The sequence below is a fragment of the Pipistrellus kuhlii genome, unplaced genomic scaffold (genome assembly GCF_014108245.1).
Source record: "Pipistrellus kuhlii isolate mPipKuh1 unplaced genomic scaffold, mPipKuh1.p scaffold_m20_p_5, whole genome shotgun sequence".
Taxonomy (NCBI): domain Eukaryota; kingdom Metazoa; phylum Chordata; class Mammalia; order Chiroptera; family Vespertilionidae; genus Pipistrellus; species Pipistrellus kuhlii.
Genome location: NW_023425551.1, coordinates 39,309,344 through 39,330,806, shown reverse-complemented (window position 1 = coordinate 39,330,806; position 21,463 = coordinate 39,309,344). Strand labels below are relative to the sequence as shown.

The 21,463-nt window shown below is 39.5% G+C and overlaps 1 protein-coding gene across 1 annotated transcript in view; it reads left to right on the top strand.

Moving 5' to 3' along the window:
• FHL5 (four and a half LIM domains 5) overlaps nt 1–21,463 on the top strand; it is a 35,742-nt gene that overhangs the window by 3,605 nt on the left and 10,674 nt on the right. Inside the window, exons 3-5 of the mRNA XM_036415120.2 lie at nt 18,872–19,042; nt 20,258–20,432; nt 21,284–21,453. Of these exons, the coding sequence (XP_036271013.1) occupies nt 18,884–19,042; nt 20,258–20,432; nt 21,284–21,453 (504 nt within the window). The 5' untranslated portion in view covers nt 18,872–18,883. The remainder of the gene's footprint in view (nt 1–18,871; nt 19,043–20,257; nt 20,433–21,283; nt 21,454–21,463) is intronic.

Here is a 21,463-nt window from a genome sequence, read left to right as displayed (position 1 = left end):
TGAGTCAGATGTCAGTTAAACAATCTTATATTTCCATGTTCTTGTAAATTGTCTTTTTTCCTGTCCTATTGTCATCATTTTTCTTTACCTTTTGGTACCCTCAGAGGGCTGGAGGAGAGGAAGAGGAAAGGGGGGGAGGGAGAGAACCTCTTTCTGCCATAATACCTTGAATCCCTCCAAAATGATCAGCTTGAGCATTTTATCTATCCTACGTCTTTGGGATTATAGATCTCCATAATATAATAGGATCAATTGACCCTCTTCTCAGAAAAACCCATTGCAAATAGGTATTTCATTGACATTTCTGGGATTGAGATACTCCTGAAATCTGTCCTTGAGTGTCCTCTGCAGTCCTTATCATGAACCACTATTCTCCATGAAGCCATACAACTCAGCTTCAAACACATCCTGGGGCAGTGGGTTCACCAACTTGTCAAAAGGATCGGGGAGGAAGTATGCCTAAACTGTTTCTCTATACTTCCCTCACCTGAGGACAGGTAAGGTTTAGGCAAGAATTATAGCTGAAGATGAAGTTCAGAGGTTAACTTTCAAAGCAGGTCCTTATTTAATTTATGGTCACCCTTGTTCTGGGCACATCATGGGAAGAACAATGGAAGATTCAAGTAGCACAACAGTTTCTTTTGTGGAAACAAGGCTTAGGATGGAAGGTGAGAGTGTTGAGCCTCTCAAGATCCCAGAAAGTAGAAAGAATGGCTGCAGGAACCTCCCTGTTTCTCTGGCCATCCTCCCGAATCCCTGTGCCCACCGAGCAGTGGATTGGAAGACAAAAGGGAAAAATCTAAACTAATGCCCATTATCTTATGCCCTCCACTTCAGGGGTCACAGTCTCTCATTTTCCCCCCTTCTGTATTGTCCCCTTCCATCAGCAGTTCACCATGTTCAAAATTTCCTATCTTGAAAAATGTCTCCATTATTGAGCTTCTCCAGTGACCCTCATTCCTCAGCATCACAGAGGAATCTCTTGAAGAACCTCCACTTCCTCCGCCCATACTTCTCAATCTGCTGCACTCTGGCTTTGGTCCTCATCAGTTTTCCCTCTGTGCTCATTGAGGATATCAATTACTAGTGCATTGCTAAGTCCAACAGCCATTTCTTATTCTCCATCCACTTGGTGTCTCAAAAGCATTTTACCCTATTCTCTACTTTCCCCATCTTGAAACACCCTTTACCCAGGATTTCCATGATAACCAACTCCCAGGTTTCCTCCACCTCTTGGACCACTATTCTCAGTCTGTTTTGCAGAGTCCCTTTCTCCCCCACTTTCTAGACTCCCTTTCTCTTTCTTGGCAATTGCATTGCTTCACTTATCATCATTCCATATGCTTATGAATACAAAAAATTTTTATCTCTATTTTTTCTGAGCTACAGATATAATTCTGCTGAGTACAGGACTGCCCAGAGCAGGCTTGGACCCCAGTGAATTTGATGAGGAAGGGTGTGTGTGTGTGTGTGTGTGTGTGTGTGTGTGTGTAGGGAGGGGGAGTGACACATCAGAGACAAGCCAGGAAAATGTTCTTATTGATTTCAGAGAGAAAGGGAGAGAGATAAAAACATCAATGATGAGAGAGAATTTGATCAGCTGCCTCCTGCATGTCCTACACTGGGTATTGACCTCACACTGGAATCAAGCCCACAACCCAGGCATATGCCCTGACTGGGAATCAAACCGTGACCTTCTGGTTTATAGGTCAACACTCAAGCGCTGAGCTACCCTGCCGTGGCCAGGTAAAATTTTTGACATGGGATTTGCCATAGGACTCCTTCCAAAATGCCCACGTAACTTATATGGTTTCTCTGCCCCATCTCTAATTCCCAGCTGATCAACTCTACTTGGCTGTTTCTCTTCTTAAATGTTATCTTTTTTAAAATATAAAAGTAATTGTATTATTTCCCTCTCCTATTTCCACCCTGCTTCTTTCAAGTATATTCTTGTATAGTAAATGACACCACGATGCAACCAGAAACTTAAGAAGAATAACTCTTCTCCTTCAATCATATATCCAAAAAAATGTCTAAGTTTTGTGGTCACCCTTGTACATTCACCTACTTCTCTCCTTTGTCACTGCTACCACGCTATTTCGGGCTGCCATCTCCCTTTATTTGTCTTTTCACTGGCCTCCCTGCATCCAGAATTACTGCCCTCTTCTGCCTTCCGGGTATTGAAGCCAGGGTCTAAAAACAGTTGATTTTTGCCGAAACCGGTTTGGCTCAATGGATAGAGCATTGGCTTGGGGACTGAAGGGTCCCGGGTTCAATTCCAGTCAAGGGCATGTACCTTGGTTGCTGGCATATCCCCAGGAGGGGGTGGGCAAGAGGCAGCTGATTGATGACTCTCTATGGGTGTTTCTAACTCTCTATCTCTCTCCCTTCCTCTCTGTAAAAAATCAATAAAATATATTTAAAATAAATAAATAAAAACACTTGATTTTGCCAACCTCTTACTTCAAACCTTTCCCTGACTCTCCACAGGCCTTTCGATAATAACCAGATTCCTTCTCCAGGTTAAGAAGTAGCACAGTGACTTATAGCCCATCTCTTCTACCTTGAAGGTGCTCAGGAACCAGCTCTGGGTCTTTGTAAAAATGCAGATTCTGGTTCTGTAGTTCTGGCTTGGGCTGCGCCTGTGTTTTTAAATTTTAATAAGCTTTCAGACGATGCTGATAATAGTGGACACGGACCATACTTTTTATGCCAAATCGGCTGAAGCTCAGATTTCAATTGTGTCACTCACTAGGTCTGGGAACTTAGAAAGATCACTAGCCTCTGTGTTTAGTTTTCCTTGTATATAAAGTGATCACAATTGTGTACCTTCTTCTTAGGTTTGTTTTGAAAAATAAACATGTTACATTAAAAGTAGAGACCTGGTGCATGAAATTCGTGCATCGGGGAGGGGGATGTCCCTCAGCCCAGCCTGTACCTACTCCAATCTGGGATTCCTCTCACAATTAGGACTGCTGGCTCTCAATGCTCGCCTGCCTGCCTACCTGCCTGATTGCCCCTAAGTGCTTCTGCCTGCCAGTGTGATCACCCCAAACTACACCCCTGCTGGCCTGCCTCCCTCCCCCCCCCCCCCCCGCTCAACTGCGCTCCTCTTCAGGCCTCATTGCCCACAACTTCCCTCCCCTGCCAGCCATTGTGTCCACATGGGGGCAGCCATCTTTGACCACATGGGGGTGGCCATGTTGTGTGTTGGAGTGATGGTCAATTTGCATATTACTTTTATTAGTTTTATTAGATAGGATACATGCAACAGAATAAGTGTTAAGTGCTAAGTATTATTACTAGTTAAAATCTTGAGTAATTTAGCCTCTATATTCTTCTCTAAGCCACACACATATACAGTCTACTAATTAATAGAAATAAATGAATGTCATTATCAAAAATCCACCTGGGAAACCGATACATGAAATTCAAAAATCTTATAAACTATAACCTAAAGAAAAAATAGATAAGTTAAATTCCTAAAAGCATTTAAAACAAGAATCAATGGCTATTTTGATCAACATATTTAGAATCTTGTCTTGTTTTATTAACCAAGAGCTTAGACATGATGCTGTTCATTCCTTCATTGTAAACTACAGAGCTAGCACAATCAGAGTCATTTAACATCATGGTTAATAAAAGCTTATCTATCTATCTATTATCAATCTCTCTTTCTTCTCCCTTCCCCCCACTTATACAGTACAACAGACTAAAGAATAAAACCACCTTGATTGGAACAGGTGTGTGGTTTTGAAAGTTCCAGTGAACCATGTGCCCCTCCTTTCAGAGTTCTAAGACAATTGCAAAATAGACACAGGTATTATATCAGGATCAATTTGTCATCAATTATATTATTGTTAAAGCTGGATTGGAAAACAAAGCCTTTTCTAATGACTGCATCACCCAACCTGACCCCAGCAGCTTTTTCCCAGGGGTGTGTGTGTGTGTGTGTCAAGCTGGTAGGCATGGTAGAACATCTTGGACCCCTGCAGCACTCCTTGCGGCGTGGGGAGCTGCAGGGGACTCCCTCCAGGGAGGAGAGGAGAGTTTTGGGCCCCTGCACTAACATTTCCACTGAAAGTGAGGGGGGGTAACACTTTGCCCAGTTATTTATCACTCCTCAGTGGAGTAGAATCAGTGAGCCCCAGGGGCATTGTATCCCCAATACTTTCAAAAGAGAGATAATTTTTTTTTTAATGACAAGTAAATGTCATTTCTCCAAATCTGGGAGAAATTAGAGGTTCTCCCATATAATTGTTTTAAGTATTCATCTTTAGAATTTTTTAAATTATTATTTTCAATTACAGTTTACAGTCAATATTATTTTGTATTAGTTTCGGTGTACACCATAGTGGTTAGACAATCACACTTTACAGAGTATTTCCCCTGCTATTTCATATAATTTTTAATTTTAAAAAAATCCTGGTTTCTTACAAATTTATCATCGGTATAAATTGTTGAAATGCCAAGTAGGAGAGATTTCAGTTGACAGCATACATCACAGACGTACTTTTACAGTGTGCCCTTCAGTTGGCCAAGAAGTGAACTAAATATATCCATAGCAATGTGTAGCTGAGCTTTTAAGGCTCTGACAGGTAAAAGTATTATGTTCCATATGTGGCCTTCCTATTACCCATCTACAAAACGCTGCCCTCTTGGTGTGACCCCTCCAACCCCTCCAGCAGTGCTCTCTGCTGTAGCCCAGCCCCCTTGGCATGCTGTTTGACCACTTGCACAGGTCTGTGAACTCCCCAGTGCTTAGGAACCTCCCCCCACCCCGCCTTCCTTAGAGACTTTTTTTTTTTTCAACTTATAGCTCCAGAGAAAGCTTTACCTGAAAGTTTTCTAGAAATTTACTAAAATTTCCAGAACACCCTATGTGTGTGTTCATATATGTCCATATATCCTCTCCCTTTCTTCCCTCACCCCCTTCCATCCACAGTATTTACTGAGTGCTCAACATATGCTAGTAATACTCGAGACACCAGCAGCCTGGAGGTAACAGCACCTGCTGTGGAAGTTTATTGTTGAGCAATGGTTAGGGCTAATGGGCCGTATGTGTGCTCAAGTACCAAGGGCCACGAGAGTTTACAGCCAGGGTCCTAATCTGGCAGGAATTACTTGTGAGTCTCTCCCGTGCTGGCATGAGAGCTTCCCATGGATAGATAACTGGTCTCACATGCCAACCCCTGTAGATGGCCCAAAGCTGGCATTTGAGAGCTCTTTGTGAAACCCACAGAACCACAGCCCACTGCGTGCAGAGCGCCAGCTGCTTATGCTGTTGAGATTAAAGGTAAAAAAGAGCCAGGTCCAGGCCGATGACTGCTTGTGAAAGCTAAAGAGCGTGGAGCAGGTGCGTCACAGAAAGTAGCATGATTCAAAGGCTGGGTGGGCCTCTATTTATAAAATGGAAAGGAAGCGACTGTTTGGCTCTAAACCTTTAATATCCTGTACCAGACATCTGACCTCCTTCTTCCTGCATTCATTCGATGATCACTTGTGCCAGGCTCGGTTTTAGGTGCCAGGGACACAGCCCGAGCAAGGCCAGAAAGGTCTCTGCTCCCGTGTGTGTGACACGTTCCTATGCCTTAAAAATCCACACACGGAGTGATGCTTAGGGTGAACATTTAAAAAACACTAAAACGTATTTGTCAACGCACACTGCGAACATTTGGTTTCCAAGAAAACAACAGATTGTCCCCTTTCCTTTACACGCCAAACTAGCACAAACAACCCGAGATCGACACGTTGTGTTTCCCAATAAAACACAACTATGCAAACACAACTGCTGAGTGAAAGCTGTGGGTACTCACTACAATCACCTTCCTTTGACGGATGCTGAGGACCAGCTTTGAATCTCTTGAGACCGGGAACTGATAAAAATTAAATTAAAGCTGTTTTTAAGTATCAGCATGTGACGCTTTAAATGGTCACTCTCCATCACAACAAATGTGAACTGAAAAAAAATGAGTAGCTGATTTTTTAAAGCCCTGTCAGGTAAAAGTATTGTGTTTCATATGTGGCTTTTCTTCCCCAACCCAAGGTAAACCAAGAATAACCACAGTAAACAAAATCCTATAGAAAATGAGTAGCCTTGAATGTCGCAGGGGCCATGTTCTTGCTTTTGAGGATACGTGGTTCATTTTTACAGATCATGGCCAACCGGCTTCAGGCATGGAAGGACTCTCCTTGTTCATGCGTGTGAGGCTGTTACCTGGTCAGCAATTAAAACCCAGAGTGCCAGATAGTAATAAGGAGAGGGTGTCTATCTTTTTTTTTTTTTTTTTTTTTTAATCACTGCAGGAACTTAAGTGGTCTTCCCATACAAGTTTTTTGCCCATTTATATAAGAAAACAACATCAAGAAAAGGCCCCTGTTAGGAGCCTGGAAATCTGAATTCAGGGTGAAGCTTTTTCACTAACCACTTTATCAGCTTACAAGAAAAGCAACAACTCAATTTGCCCTTCTTAGATCAGAGTAACAAACAAGACAATTTCAAAAGCCCCTCCCAGCTCCTACATTTAGTGATTCTGTGAGAGTGGGCCTAGATCAGAAGCATGTTTTATTTTTTAAAATATATTTTTATTGATTTCAAAGAGAAAGGGAGAGGGAGAGAGAGGTAGAAACATCAATGAAAGAGAACCATTGATCAGCTGCCTCCTCCATGCCCCATACTAGGGATCAAGCCTTGCAGCCAGGGCACGTGCCTTGACCGGAAGTTGAGCCATGACCTCCTGGTTCATAGGTTGCCATTCCACCATTGAGCCGTTCCAGCCCAGCCGGGCAGAAGCATCCTTTTATAGCAAAGAAAAATGATCAGAATGACAGCGGGACTAGGAGTCTTTATTTCTAAATAGCTTCACGTATTCATAGGAGATTCCTTTTTCTGATTTTCCCTACAAGTTTCTTCTGTGCTTCCCTTTCTTCCTCCTTTCTCTCATCTTCTTTAAGATTTAATTTTTTTAGTAACCTGTTACAGAAAGGGCTGACTGTGCCACCAATATATTGAAGTGCAGAAGTCAGTTCCTTCTTTCTCCTTGAGAAAATGAGGTCACACAAAGCAAAGCTGAGAAACAAATTATTCAAAATATGGTAAATGTAAGATTCTTTCAATGAATCACCAAACTCGCATCCACTTTGGCCAATCTTAAAGAAAAGCTCACTTTTACTTAACATTCTGGTCCAAAATAGATCACCATTTACAAACTAGTAATCTAGTCTAAAAAGATTTTGTCACAGTTTCTTTTGATTAGCAATGTGGACATTTTCTATTAAGTAGTTACAAAATTTTACTTAGAAGATAGATTCCACTTTTCTGAATTTTTTAGGAATGGAATTAGCTGACTAATACCCGCTTGAGAATTTAGTTTCAATCTGTGTAAAATGAAGAGTTGACACGGATACATCTCTCCTACTTCTTATGTGCTATGATTAAGAACAAGAGATTCAGGAGAAATGAATTCAGTCTTTTGTTTGCGTTGATGTTGTCTAACTTAGAAAATAGGCCATGCATTCATTTCGTGCACAATTCAAAAGCTATAAAAGGACACACAGTCCCACTCCCTTCCCTGTCCCTTCATCACACGCTCTGCAAGAGGAACCCGGAGGTTTAAGCTCAATGTCAGTTCATGAGAAGCCCAGTTTAGTTTTGATCAGTACCAAATATTACAGCACATAAAAATATTATGTATATATATTTTAAATTTTTATCACTATCCATGTACCATTACTTTAATTTCCATGTACTCTCCCCCTCAGCAATGTTTATACATAAGTAACTCATAGTAGTTTTTTAAGGTATTTCGATATGCGTCATCTCATTTGCTCTAATGCACCATCTATAGAGATAATTTAAAATATTCTACCTTGCAAGGCAGAAAATAAATGTCATGGAGGTTTTTGTTTTGTTTTGTTTTGTTTTACAACATACATATTTAGATGCTTCCAAAATGCTTAATGAGATGCTGATAATAGAGTGGTTTTATAAAATGTTACTGTAACCTCTCCCCAAAAACCATGAAAATGACCAACAGACATAAGAATTTGGAGACTAATTATAAATTGATGCGTATGACAGGGGTACATATGTATTATGACCAACGATTAGTGATATAATAAGATGCTGGACCTCACAGAAATTCCTGGAATTGCCCTCCCCACCTCCAGGTCTGTGATGGGCCAGGGAGTGCTTCTTCTATCAGAAGTCCAGCTCAGCCCGTGTGGCTCAGTGTTTGAAATCAGCCTGTGAACTAGAGGTCTCAGTTGGATTCCCGGTCCAGGCACATGCCTAGGTTGCAGGTTTGATTCCCATTGGGGATCATGTAGGGGATGGTTGATCAATGATCAACATCATTGATGTTTCTATCTCCCTCTCCCTTCCTCTCTGAAATAAATTATATATATAAAAGTTCCAGCTCTTCCCTCCCTAGCCCTCTACAGGCTCAGCAGGTATATAAAAGCTGCAATGAACACTAATTTTTTTTCATTGATTTTAGAGAGAGGGAGAGAGAGAGAGAGAGAGAGAGAGAGAGAGAGAGAGAGAGAGAGAGAGAGAGAGAGAGAGACAAGAGAGAGAGAGGTTGATTTGTTGTTCCACTTATTTATGGATTCATTGATTGATTCTTGTATGTGCCCTGACCAGGGATCAAACCCACAACCTTAGTATATGGGGACCACATCTAACCAACTGAGCTACCTGGCCAGGGCCAATGACAACTAGTTTTGAAAATAAAATAGAAAGGTCCAAAGAGATAGGTAGCAAATACCCACTTCACACCTGCATCCAAATGCAACCTCCTGGTAAACTTGCAAAAAGAAAGGATACTTGTTATCCCTTGACTTGGCCTTCCAGTTCAGAGGAAAAGAAAGAGGATCTGGAGCATTCTCCCTAGAAATCACGGAAAGAATGCTCACCTGGAGCATGCTAAGTGGCTTCCAGTCACGTAGGGAATCATAATGATGCCTCCCAACAGGAAATCCCAAGACTAGAGGTGCTTCTGCTTATTTTCCTGGTCTTGAGCCATCATCATTTTCAATGAAATATAAATCCTTTGAAAATTATCGCCAGTTTTATTTGAGCCATTTTTCAAGGTCACCCAGTAAGTGTTTCAATTGAAGTACAGAAATTAAGAAACAAAGTTTGCTCTTGTGAGCTTTCATTATGATTATAAGGAATACAACAAATCCCCCAAACATTTATAATACATCATAACACAACTTATAAACATGCCCTCAAATACCTTAAAATTAAAAAAAAAAAACTTTTAAAGGTGAAATAGAATTTGTTGACAGACTTGCTTTAGTTCAGAAAGCCCAGAAATAAGCTCCTCTTTCATTATTGTGTTTTATGACTTTGAAGAAGATTATAAACCAACAGAATCTATAATACCCATTAATGTCAGAACACAGAAAAGTCAATATATTACACAGTTAGACTTGGCTTCGTCTCAGGAAAAGAGGATGTGGTTGACTGTTGAATCTTATTTATTGCTCTATGTTGAATGCTTGAGAGGTCTTTCTAATGAATTTGTTTAACTGGAGTTGTCATTAGGCTAGTCATGGATTTAAAAAAAACTCCTGGATAGATTCCATTAGATAAAGAGTACATCTATCAGTTTATATTGGTTACCTGCCAAATAAAGCCCACTCTTCATTTTATCGGACAGTTTCTAATACAATCTATGTGTTTTCAGAATGCAATTGATTTGTTCCTTATATTTGAAAATGTTTAAGAGAAAATTATAGAAAATAATTTTTGCTTCATTCTCCTGCATTATGAAGAGCATGTACTTTTAGTATTTCATGATTATGTACGGTTAAGATAAATCAACAGTCCCATGATGGTTGGAGCACAGCACTTCTAAATTCCCGGATCCATGGTTAACCTGACATGCTCTCAAGCCACTGTTTGAAAATGTTTGTCATCCTCTTAAAGTAAATTAATTAAGGATTGAGTTTCCTAATCACTCCTTATGGAAGAAAATTCGACAATAAAATATGGTGGTTATAGTGATCAAGTTATAATCTCATATCACAGGATATTGAACTCAAAAATGAAAAAAAAGTTACAAAAGATATTGTCTTTCCTCCCTGATAAAGAGTATCTGCCTAGAATATTCTCCCAGACAGCATATTTTTCTTGTGATCTTGTGCACTCAGATACCTGATCTTTGTGGGTTTTCAGCTGATTAGCATGTGTTACAGATGTGGCCCAGGTTGCAGATTTAGTCCTTCCTCACTAGATTTAGCTTTCATAATGACTAAATGAGCTTGAGTTTGCTATTAGACACAAGGGAAAGCAGGTTGAAACGGTGTTAACCAGAGGGACCTATGGAGCTCCCTCTCCCTATTAAGAAAACTACTAGGGTTCAAATACTGACAGTAGTTAAGGAGCATGATGAATAAGGTGATCTTCAAATACAAAGGAAAACTGAAAATAAGCAACAAATTATACAATTACTACCCTTAAGAAATTCCATAAGGCACTTGTTGGATTTTCCAAGAATCAAGAGTCAGGAGAAATACTTTTTGATATTTATATTACATCTCCAGTGACCTCACAGACTCCATCTCTAGAAAATGGGATTGATTTGGGATATACATATACGAGAAACACTTACCCTGCCCCTACCATGAGCTGAACCTAACATGCTAAATAGTTTTAGATAATTTTTCTCTTTCAGTTCAGTCCTTATATGTACCAAACCCTAGCACTAAATTAGAGCCTCAAACAAGACTTTGAGGAGACTCTGAGGCAATATAGGAACTACATTTGCCCTTCCAGGATACCTTTTACAGACAGAAATTTTCAAGGATATATGGGAAGATTAGACTTATACCTACTGAAAAGAGGGTGGTTCCTTTGGAATAAAGTTGTAGAAGCGAGCCAAAAAAAAAAAAAAAAAAAAAAAAAAAAAAAAAAAAACGGTTTAAAAAATTTTAGATTAAAAGGCAATACTCTTTTTGTCTTATACATTTTCATATATTCCAATGATGAAAAAAACAGAATGATATTAAACCTACATATATTTTATTTTAAGAGTCCTGCTTTTTATTTTTTTTTAATATTTTATTGATTTTTCACAGAGAGGAAAAGAGAGGGATAGAGAGTTAGAAACATCGATGAGAGAGAATCATCGATCAGCTGCCTCTTGCACACCCCCTACTGAGGATGTGCCCGTAAGCAAGGTACATGCCCTTGTCCGGAATCGAACCTGGGACCTTTCAGTCCTCAGGCCAACGCTCTATCCACTGAGCCAAACCAGTCCCGGCAGAGTCCTGCTTTTTAAAAATGCCATAAAGTATACCATGTTTGATAAAATATGGTTATATTTACACATTACCATGAGCTGTACCTATTTCAGTACTAGCTGCCAAAATTACATGGTTCTGAATGTAATCCCTCCAAGAAAATCATACAAAGCACTTTTTTCTTTGCTTAGCTTCTTCAGAACAAATTAACCACATGGAAAGCTCTAGTCAGCTGTTTCTGTTTCATGGGAGAATAATTCATCAGCTCTCAGGGGGATTCATATTTGGCCTCTCCACACAAGACATTCAGCTTCCAACAAACAGGGTTTATGAATGTGTCCCTAGAGATGAATACCAAAAATTCCACCACAATTCTACAGTGCTTGTTTTAGGTTATTTTTGATGGATAGCCTAAAGTTATGGCTTTACTTATTTTTAACATTGTTGAGTTTTTAAAATATCATGTGTGGGTTTGTTTGTTTGTGTGTTTTTTGTTTTTGTTTTTGGTGGGGTTTTTTGTTTTGTTTTGTTTTGGTTTGGTTTTTTTTTTTTTGGGGGGGGGGGGAAGGTAGAGAATAGCCTCCTTCTTTAAAATGGGAACTACAGTTTTAATTGCACATGGCCTTCCTCAAATCCAGTACACCAACAGCCGACTTTTCCATTTGTGCATCTCACTTGATCCTAAAGCAGGATCATAAGCAGGTGATTTTGTTCTCATTTCACAGTTAGGGAAAGTAAGGACCATAACGGTTAAACAGGTTCTATAATAGTGGCTTAATTATATGCCAACTGGTGCTACAGTGACTAGTGCAACAATCTATAGCTTTGATTTCTAACCCAACACTCTTCTCATCTGTTATGTCTTGGTTTACAAGCAAACAACAGATAAGGAAGTGCACACAGGTCTGCTCAACTCCACCCTCAGAACCTGGAGAAGAAATGAAAGAAAATGTAATAATAGTAGAGCTTCTTTACTAGTTATTCTAACTCTTTGATAGTTTCAAAATATGTGAATTTTAAATGTTTATGCTATAAAACATATACTTATTCTGTCTGGTCTAGTTTATACAGACTTGAACAACATATATATATATATATATATATATATATATATATATATATAATCTTAACTCCTCTACTTTGTCAAATTCAGTCAATCAAACAAAATTTCAGTCAAACAACACTTCAGTTAAGATTATAGATCTCAGCAGATAAAGACCTTTCAATCTTGGTAAAGAAATGGTTTATCTCAAAGTGACATTTACACAGAACCAGAAGGGCTGGTATAGCTTCCAGCAGAGAACTGAAGTATGTGATCAAACAGTTGCAAAACTGTTAGTGAAAGCTTTTTGGTGCCACTAGTTTCAAGTAAAACCTTTGAATAATGTCAACAGATTAAGCATCTACTTCTGCTGTTTCTTTGATATCCTCCTCAGCTAGCTTTCAAAGGCATTCTAGCTGTCTTCTACTGCTGTTCTCACAGGGAAAGTAAAAGGATTCTCCTTGCCACGGACAAGCCCTTAGGGCCTCACCCTCTGTTCTCTAATCTTTATTCTCAGTCCTTTAACATATCTGCCATAGATACAATAGATACAAATTAATTCACAACTCAAGTAATCATATAGCATACACATTCTTAACTCTCTTATACTTGAGCCTTTATCCTTCATTCTCTTGATTGAATCTTCTTTGCATGTGTTTTCATTAGGAAAAGAGATGAAAGAAAAGTGTAGTAAAAGTAGAACTTCTTAACTAGTTATTATATTCACCAGAGGCCTGGTGCATGAAATTCATGCACGGGAGGGTGTCCCTCAGCCTGTACCCTCTCCAATCTGGGACTCCTTGAGGTATGTCTGACTGCCCGTTTAGGCCCTATCCAAGTAGGATGGGGCCTAAATGGGCAGTCAGATACCCCTCTCATGATCCAGGACTGCTGGCTCCCAACTACTTGCCTGCCTGCCTCCTGATTGCCCCTAACCTCTTCTGCTTGTCAGCCTGATCACCCTCTAACCACTCCCCTGCCAGCCTGATTGAAGCCTAACTGCTCTACTGCCAGCCTGTTTGCCCCTAACTGCCCTCCCTTGCTGACCTGGTCACCCTTAACTGCCTTTCCCTGCAGGCCTGGTCCCCCACAACTGCCATTTTCTGCAGGCCCAGTCACCCTCAACTTCCTTCCTCTGCCAGCCTGGTCACCCCTAACTACCCTTCCCTGCAGGCTTGATCGCCCACAACTGCCCTTCTTTGCAGGCCTGGTCCCTCCCAACTGCCCTCCCTTGCTGGCCATCTTGTGGTGGCCATCTTGTGTCCACATGGGGGCAGCCATCTTAGACCACATGGGGGCAGCCATCTTGTGTGTTAGAGTGATGGTCAATTTGCATATTACTCTTTTATTAGATAGGATTTGTTTTCTCATTTATAAAGCATGCTCTGGAGACCTGCTATGCTGAGACTTGAGACACGCAGATGAAATAAGCAATATCCTTACTCTAGAGCAGTGTTTTCCAAACTTTTAATATATGTGTACCCCTTCTATAGTTTTCGTAATGCTAAGTACCCCTCGTACTCATGAGAACATAGAATTAGGCTCAGCTAAGCACTTTGCAGTGCATATCCCCACCAAGTTCTGGTGCAAGGCGTACTCCCACCAAACTCTTCTTGAACCACTGGGGGTACACGTACCACACTTTAGGAAAGACTGCTCTAGAGGAGCTAACAAGTGAGGAAGACACACACAGGGCAAAGCAACTAACACAAAGCCTGGTGCAAGAGAAAACGGGCATCTGTATGAACTAATGAGAACAGCTACTTCATCCTGCGAGATATGAGAAAGTTACTGAGAGAAGGATTTTTAACTGGACTTTGACTAATGAGGAAAATCATCAAGTGGACAAACTCAGTGGAGGACAAGGAGGAGGGCATTAGAGATCAAAGAAAAGTCATGTGGGAAGGCTCAAAAGCATGAAAAGACATAATGTTTTTAAAGAATAAGAAATCATGAGAAGTGGCTAAAGCATAGGTGGGGTGTGTGAATGTGTTGCACAGTGTAGGGTTAGGAAAGGGATAGAGAAATAGTAGGAAAAAGAGAAAAGCTAAAATAGGGTTTTTAAGCTAAGTAATAGGGTTTAGACTTACACAAAGAAGAGCCATTGGGAGATTTTCCATCAGGGAAAAGAGACCAAATGAGTCTGAGAAAGATTTTTCTTGAGCATTGTGGAGGACATTCTGGAACTCCCTGGGGATATTGAGCTTATCATCAGAGAACAGAAGTCATGTATAATAGTAATGTGCTTGGTTCCACTCCAGAGAGTAAGACATCTTTAATAATATCTTCAGCTTGATATAAGCTACTGTAATCCATCAGAGATATGTGAAGAGTCTAAATTAAGATTTAAGTGTGTTGCCTTGCTGGCGTGGCTCAGTGGCTGAGCATGGACCTACGAACCAGGAGGTCACAGTTCGATTTCCAGTCAGGGTACATGCCTGAGTTTTAAGCTTGATCCCAAGTGTGGGACATGAAGGAAGCAGCTGATCAATGGTTCTTTCTCATCATTGATGTTTCTACATCTCTCTCTCCCTTCTTCTCTGAAATCAATAATAAATGTTAAGATAAAAAAAAGAAAAGATTTAAGGAATGCTTCTTAAGTGGAATCAATAGGATATGCAATATCCAATAAACATGTAAGGGTGCAGGCAGTGAAGGAAGAGAAGAGAATGATGGAACAGTTACCTGAGGAGACTAGGCCAGTGGTCGGCAAACTGCGGCTGGCGAGCCACATGCAGCTTGTGAGTCGCGGTTTGCCGCTCTGTTGACTAATAAGTTTGCCGACCACTGCCTTAGGGGAAAACACTTAAAAACATTTTAATAATGTACTAATGTCTTTAACTGAAGTCAAAACTTCTGGGTAAGGGTAATTAATGCCTGGCTTGGATAACTAAGCACTATCAATGGTTTCTGTAATTCTGTATAAAGCATAGAGCACAATACCTTGTTCAGTGAGGCTTCCAAAATGCTCTTGACTGGCCATCAACCCTCTCAGAGCAGCAATCCTAATTATAATCCTGAATGGGAAAATGACTACAGGTAAATTCAGTTAAGTATAGTTCAAATTAAGATTCTGCATCCAGAGTCTGTCTCCATTCAAGTTTGGTCTATCAGTCAGATATGTTTCAAAGACTTCAACATTTTGCAGTAACATTTCCCAAGAGCAACTTATTATTCCATTTAAGTATATGCCATTTATACTTAAATTCTTTCAAGTTCTTTCCTGAAGAAAAACAGAATCAAATTTGCTTTACAAAATCAAGGAAAGACCTGAATGGGCAATTGAAATAGTCCTGTGGCACTTTCAGAAGAGCAGAGCTGTACTAATGCAGGCAGAGTGAGGCTACTGTGAGTAACCAGATGAAAATTAAGCCGGAAGTCAAACTGTGCAGAACAGTGCCCTTGGGCATATGTGCAAAAGTAGTGGTTATGGCGTCACTTGCATCTACTTAGCAAAACTTACAGAGATAGAAGTAATCTTAGTTATCACTCACTGTATATCCTCTATTTTAATACATGTAAACAATGTGATGTTACATAGTATTATCTGCCTTAATGGGAAAAGGCTGTAATCAATGTAGTAATTTATAATTGATATTTACAATAAAGGGTTTATGGTCATTTAATTCCTTCAAGTAAATAAAATTCCTCTAAAGCACATTCACATAAACACACTGGAAATCAGAATGCCCACATTATCATCTAGTACATTTCAACTCCATCATAAGATGGTAGAGTCCTCTCATTTTTAAAAAAATATATTGTATTGATTTTGTACAGATAGGAAAGGAGAGAGATAGAGAGTTAGAAACATCGATGAGAGAGAGTCATCGATCAGCTGCCTCCTACACACCCCCTACTGGGGATATGCCTGCAACCAAGGTACATGCCCTTGACCGAAATCAAACCCTGGACCCTTCAGTCCCCAAGCTGAAGCTCTATCCATTGAGCCAAACCAGTTTCGGTGAGTCCTCTCATTTTTGAAACTTGCAATCTATGGCAGGAAAGTAACAGGACATGTACAGGTTGTTTTTAACTTGTGCAATGCTCATGTATGAAGCTCATGTATATTGGAACCATGTCCTTGCTTTGCACATTCCCATGGTAACTGAGTACTGAGAGACAGAGAGGGAGAACTTTATTGTTTCCTCCCCTCTCTTGTATCTCAAATGGTTCCCCTCAGCAGTCTACCCTTTGCATCAGCCTATAGCATCCTGGATCTTCCTTGTCTGGACAACTTCAATGCCTACCAAAACGCTTCCCTGTTTATGCTACGCCCATCTGGATTATTTCTCTGTTGATAAACAAAAAGAAAGGACATATTACTTCTACTTATTTATCATCCTCTTATTTTAAAAACTCTGTAGAAATTAAAACATGACATGTAGAAAACAATGTCTCTAATATATGTAAAGGATAAGAAATTACAATTTGACTTAAGAAATTAAACACTTCCTATATATTTCAAACTATTTACCAATTTTGTAATCTTTTTTGTTGTTTCTTCATTTTATAACATACTAAAAAGCCTTGCAAAGTGGAAGTACTTTGGGAGTTCCCAGTTCTAAGGGGCTATGCTTCAGGGTGCTATTCTATACATCAAAGGTTAAATATGTATCATGATGAAAATGACATTTTTCATATTAAGTGATAAAAGTTAGAAGTATATGCCCTATTTCACTATTAAACACTAAGAGATAAACACTTCATCACTGTGAATGAGAATAAAACTTGCATGTTAAAGTGTTTCAAGGGAATCAGCTCTATTTCCTACTGTCTCCACTCCCTCAGTAACACATTGAATATACTTGTACTCAAGAGGAAAGGACATTTCTGGGAAATTAATTAAATACAGAATTCAATGTTCCTTGCAGATAGATAATTTTGGGATGTTCCATTGGGAACTTCCTAGTCTGAATTTTCATATTCCTTGGGGAAAGACTCACTTGTTCCAAATCCTCGGTGTTTCCTCTATTAGTAAATAACACTATAGCAAAACTACTATATACAGAATCAATGGATAAGCAGAAAGACACTCTGCTGGAAAGGTCATCATTAAAATGAAAGAAGGCAAAATGTGTGGGAATACAATTTAAATGTAGCAAGTAAAAACTAGCATATATGGCCGAAACCGGTTTGGCTCAATGGATAGAGCATCGGCTTGGGGACTGAAGGGACCCAGGTTCGATTCCGGTCAAGGGCACGTACTTTGGTTGCGGGCATATCCCCAGTAGGGGGTGTGCAAGAGGCAGCTGATCGATGACTCTCTCTCATCGATGTTTCTAACTCTCTCTCTCTCTCCCTTCCTCTCTGTACAAAATCAATAAAATATATTTAAAAAAAAAAAAATAAAAATAAAAAAATAAAAAAAAATAAAAACTAGCATATATGATACTGTAAAACGCATTATACTAATTAATTTACTTTCTGATTTAGCTAAAATTAAAAAAAAAATTGAGGTGAAAATTTAAAAACTATTCATAGCTCTTAATCTAGTAAATCCAGAAATGACAAATCTCACTTAAGAATAAAATCGGTGCTACTGCTTTCGATGACAATGAAACACACATGTACAATGCCTAATTACATCTTTTGACATCTCCAGGTTTTGTTCTTTAATGTTTTCTTAGATTTATAAAATAACTCAAATTATTATTCTGGCTTTGGCTTTATATTTCATATCAGTGTTTCATCCTGTAAGATGCTGCACTGCTATTTGTTCTGTATACATGTTAGTTTAGCCCTAAAGTCTAAAGAAGGCTATGGCTCTTTCTATCATTGATGCTTTTATCTGCACTTCCGCATCTGAGCAACTGCTCAACCGCAGTTACAAAGACATGGTGCTTGGACTGCATCCTCCCAGCTGAGGAGTTTTATTTGGTCATCTTGGTATTGGGGTGGGCCACTTAATTGAGATGGAAGCAAGTCATAAACAGGCTAAAACTATAGATTTTGGAGTCAATGGAATATTTGAAGCCACAAGTAGGAAGCATGTCCCAAAGGAGAATATATGGTACAGGAAGATCTTAGGACTAATGTATCCAAATCATTAGGTACCCAACAAAGATTTAAGAACTAAAAGAATGGCCTAGAAAATGTCCTGTACTTGATTAATGACTTCTATTGCAGTGTGAGTAAAAAAGACTTCTTATTTCCACTGTTTCTGCCTCCCGACCTCTCCAACAAAAAAAAAGTAAGTGATGACAGCTAGCGAAAGCCCTATCAACAGTTTCTATTTATATCCCTGAGGTGGAACCATCCTATTTCAACACATAGCACATTCTCATTGAATTCCACCTTGAGTGAATGATGAGTGCAAGAGGTTTTCCACAAACTGGCTGCCCACGTGATGCACTTTGTTAGCAAAACACACAGGAGCTGCCAGGATCGGAGAGTAGCCTTTCCCACACCCCTCCATGTCAGCACGGCTACCGCACATACTCCTGAATTGGTGAATTTTCTCTTCGGAAAACACAAATTCACCTCAGTGCTTCACTCACATTGTGTGGAGGCTTTACAATCTCTCCCATCAACAAAATTTGCTTTTATATACATGGATCATTTTCTTATTTACAGGATTGAAGCAAAATGACAGCTTCTCAATTTGACTGTCAATACTGCTCAGTGTCACTTCTTGGGAAGAAATTTATGCTGAAGGATGGCAATCCATACTGCCTCAAATGTTATGATCGTGTCTTTTGTAACTATTGTGAGGAGTGCAAAGAGGCAATTGAATCAGGCTCCAAGGTAGGTTCTTCCGTCAATTCACAGAATTATTGCATATGAGCAGACAAATGCTTTGGAATGCTTCTTTTTCCTTTAGTTAACTGTTAATACTCTACTGCTCTACTGCGAGGTATAAGGATCTTCAAAGTTACCATCAACCAAGTTCCAGGCACCATGCTTAGCACTATTAAATATAACATATACTTTAATCCTTGCAATGATTTTAGGAGATAGTTTAGGATGCCAAATGTTAAAGAGGCTATTTGTCTAAAGTTACACCAATAAAATGTGTTATTTCTGAAATCAAAAGAGTATAAATGAATAAACATATAGATAATAGGATGTATAAAGATTCAAGAATCTATTTTCCAGCTTCATCTCAGTCTCATCTCCACACCCATTGTGTGCCAATGCCTTTCTCACATGAAGCTCATTCCTCCTAAAAAGCAAATTATTGCATTTTTTCTTTTTCTATTATTTTGCCTTTATTTTATCTAGGTGGTGTTGAGATTTTGTTTAGTCAAGTCTCAAATAATATTATAAATTATAATAATAAAATCATAATATGCTAATTAGGCCAGGCATTCTTCCAGATGAAGCTGGGACTGCGAGGGAAGCCGGGTCCATGTGCCAGAGGGACGCCAGTGCTGGCAGCCCCGGGAAGGAAGGCCTACTCTTGCACGAATTTTGTGCATTGGGCCTCTAGTGAGATATAACATCCTAAAAGTAAAGACTGTCTCCAGCCAGTGTAGGTCAATGGTTGGGCGTCGTCTATGCACTGAGAGGTTGCTGGTTTGATTCCAGATCAAGGCACATGCCCAGGTTTTGGTCTTGATCTCTGGTAGGGGGTGTGCAGCAGTGAACAGTGTTTCACTCTCACATTGATGTTTCTCTTTTTCTCCCTTCTTCTCTCTCTAAAGAACAATAAAAATATTTAAAAATAAAATAAAAGTAAAGATTATTCCATGACAAGCCTCTCTTGTTTATAAAAGGAAGGTAGAGGAAATTTGAAGAAATAGGAGAGTCTCCACTTATTTTCCAACCAATGAAGTCCCAGGCTCTAACTCTTAATTGCCCCAATCTCCTCTCAATGGGTAATTGTATCAATAACAACTTTCCCTCAAGCTACCAACACAACCTACTGGCACCAGAGTCCCAGGAGTGTTTAGTTTTGTCTTATAAAACGTCTTGTTTTGTTGAAGCGCATTTAATTAACTTTTATTCACTGTCTCCGAGGATCTTTGTTACAAAGGCCGGCACTGGCATGAAATATGCTTCAACTGTGCCAAATGCAATCACTCTTTGGTGGAAAAGCCTTTTGCTGCCAAGGATGAGCGCCTGCTATGCTCTGAGTGTTATTCTGATGAGTGCTCCTCCAAGTGCTTCCACTGCAAGAAGACCATCATGCCTGGTAAGATCAATGGGGAGTGCTGGTCACTAACCGAAGTCACCGTGCTTTCAACTAAGCCCAAGCACAGAAGAGTATACTAGTTAACAACAAAAACATGCTTCTGAGAAAAATACCTTTCCTGCTATCCCTTGATCTCACTTAGTGTACTGTAGAAATAAGTCATTATTATTTCTGTCTTGAATGGGAAAACTAAACCTAGGTCATAGAACATTTTGAATGAGAATGTGAGCCGTAGATTAAAGATAGAATCTATACCAATAATGCTAACATTGCATTACATGCCCTGTCCTAGATTTAACCAGTGGCAGTTTTGTTCTCTCTTAAGGAAGACAAGGATCCATGTAATCATTACACTTTTAGGCAAGCACTAATTCTCTTTGATTTTGAGCCTCTTCTCAATCTGTACAGACAGCAGCATAAGAACATAACTCTCTTATTTTCTTACTATGGATTCAAATATTTTCTAGTAGATCATAACTGCCCAGCATCAATCTTAATGAGTTTGTGCTCTTGGTATTCCTAATAGTCCTGTAAGGATGATTATGGCCCAATTTATCTAAACTATGTGCAGCCTCTCGGAGTCTCTGCTTATAACACCTGCACATTTCAAAATTGTAGCTTCCAAAGCACAGGACTTTTCAGTGAAAGAGTGAATAACCATCATCATGTCTGAATTCTTTGCTCTCTCCCCCAGATAAATATTTTGGAAGCCAACAAAACATTATTTTTATAAGGATAATTAATTTATCACCTTAACTTTAAAATAGTTAAGTAATTTGACATATCTTCGCTTAACAGGCTATAAAGTGATGCTTGATTTATAATAACAGGCTATTACTTTTGGGGTACAGGTTCCCGCAAAATGGAATTTAAAGGAAACTACTGGCATGAAACCTGTTTTGTGTGTGAGCATTGCCGACAGCCAATAGGAACTAAACCTTTGATTTCCAAAGAGAGTGGCAATTACTGTGTGCGGTGTTTTCAGAAGGAGTTTGCTCCCTCCTGCAACTTTTGTAAGAAGGTAATTATCT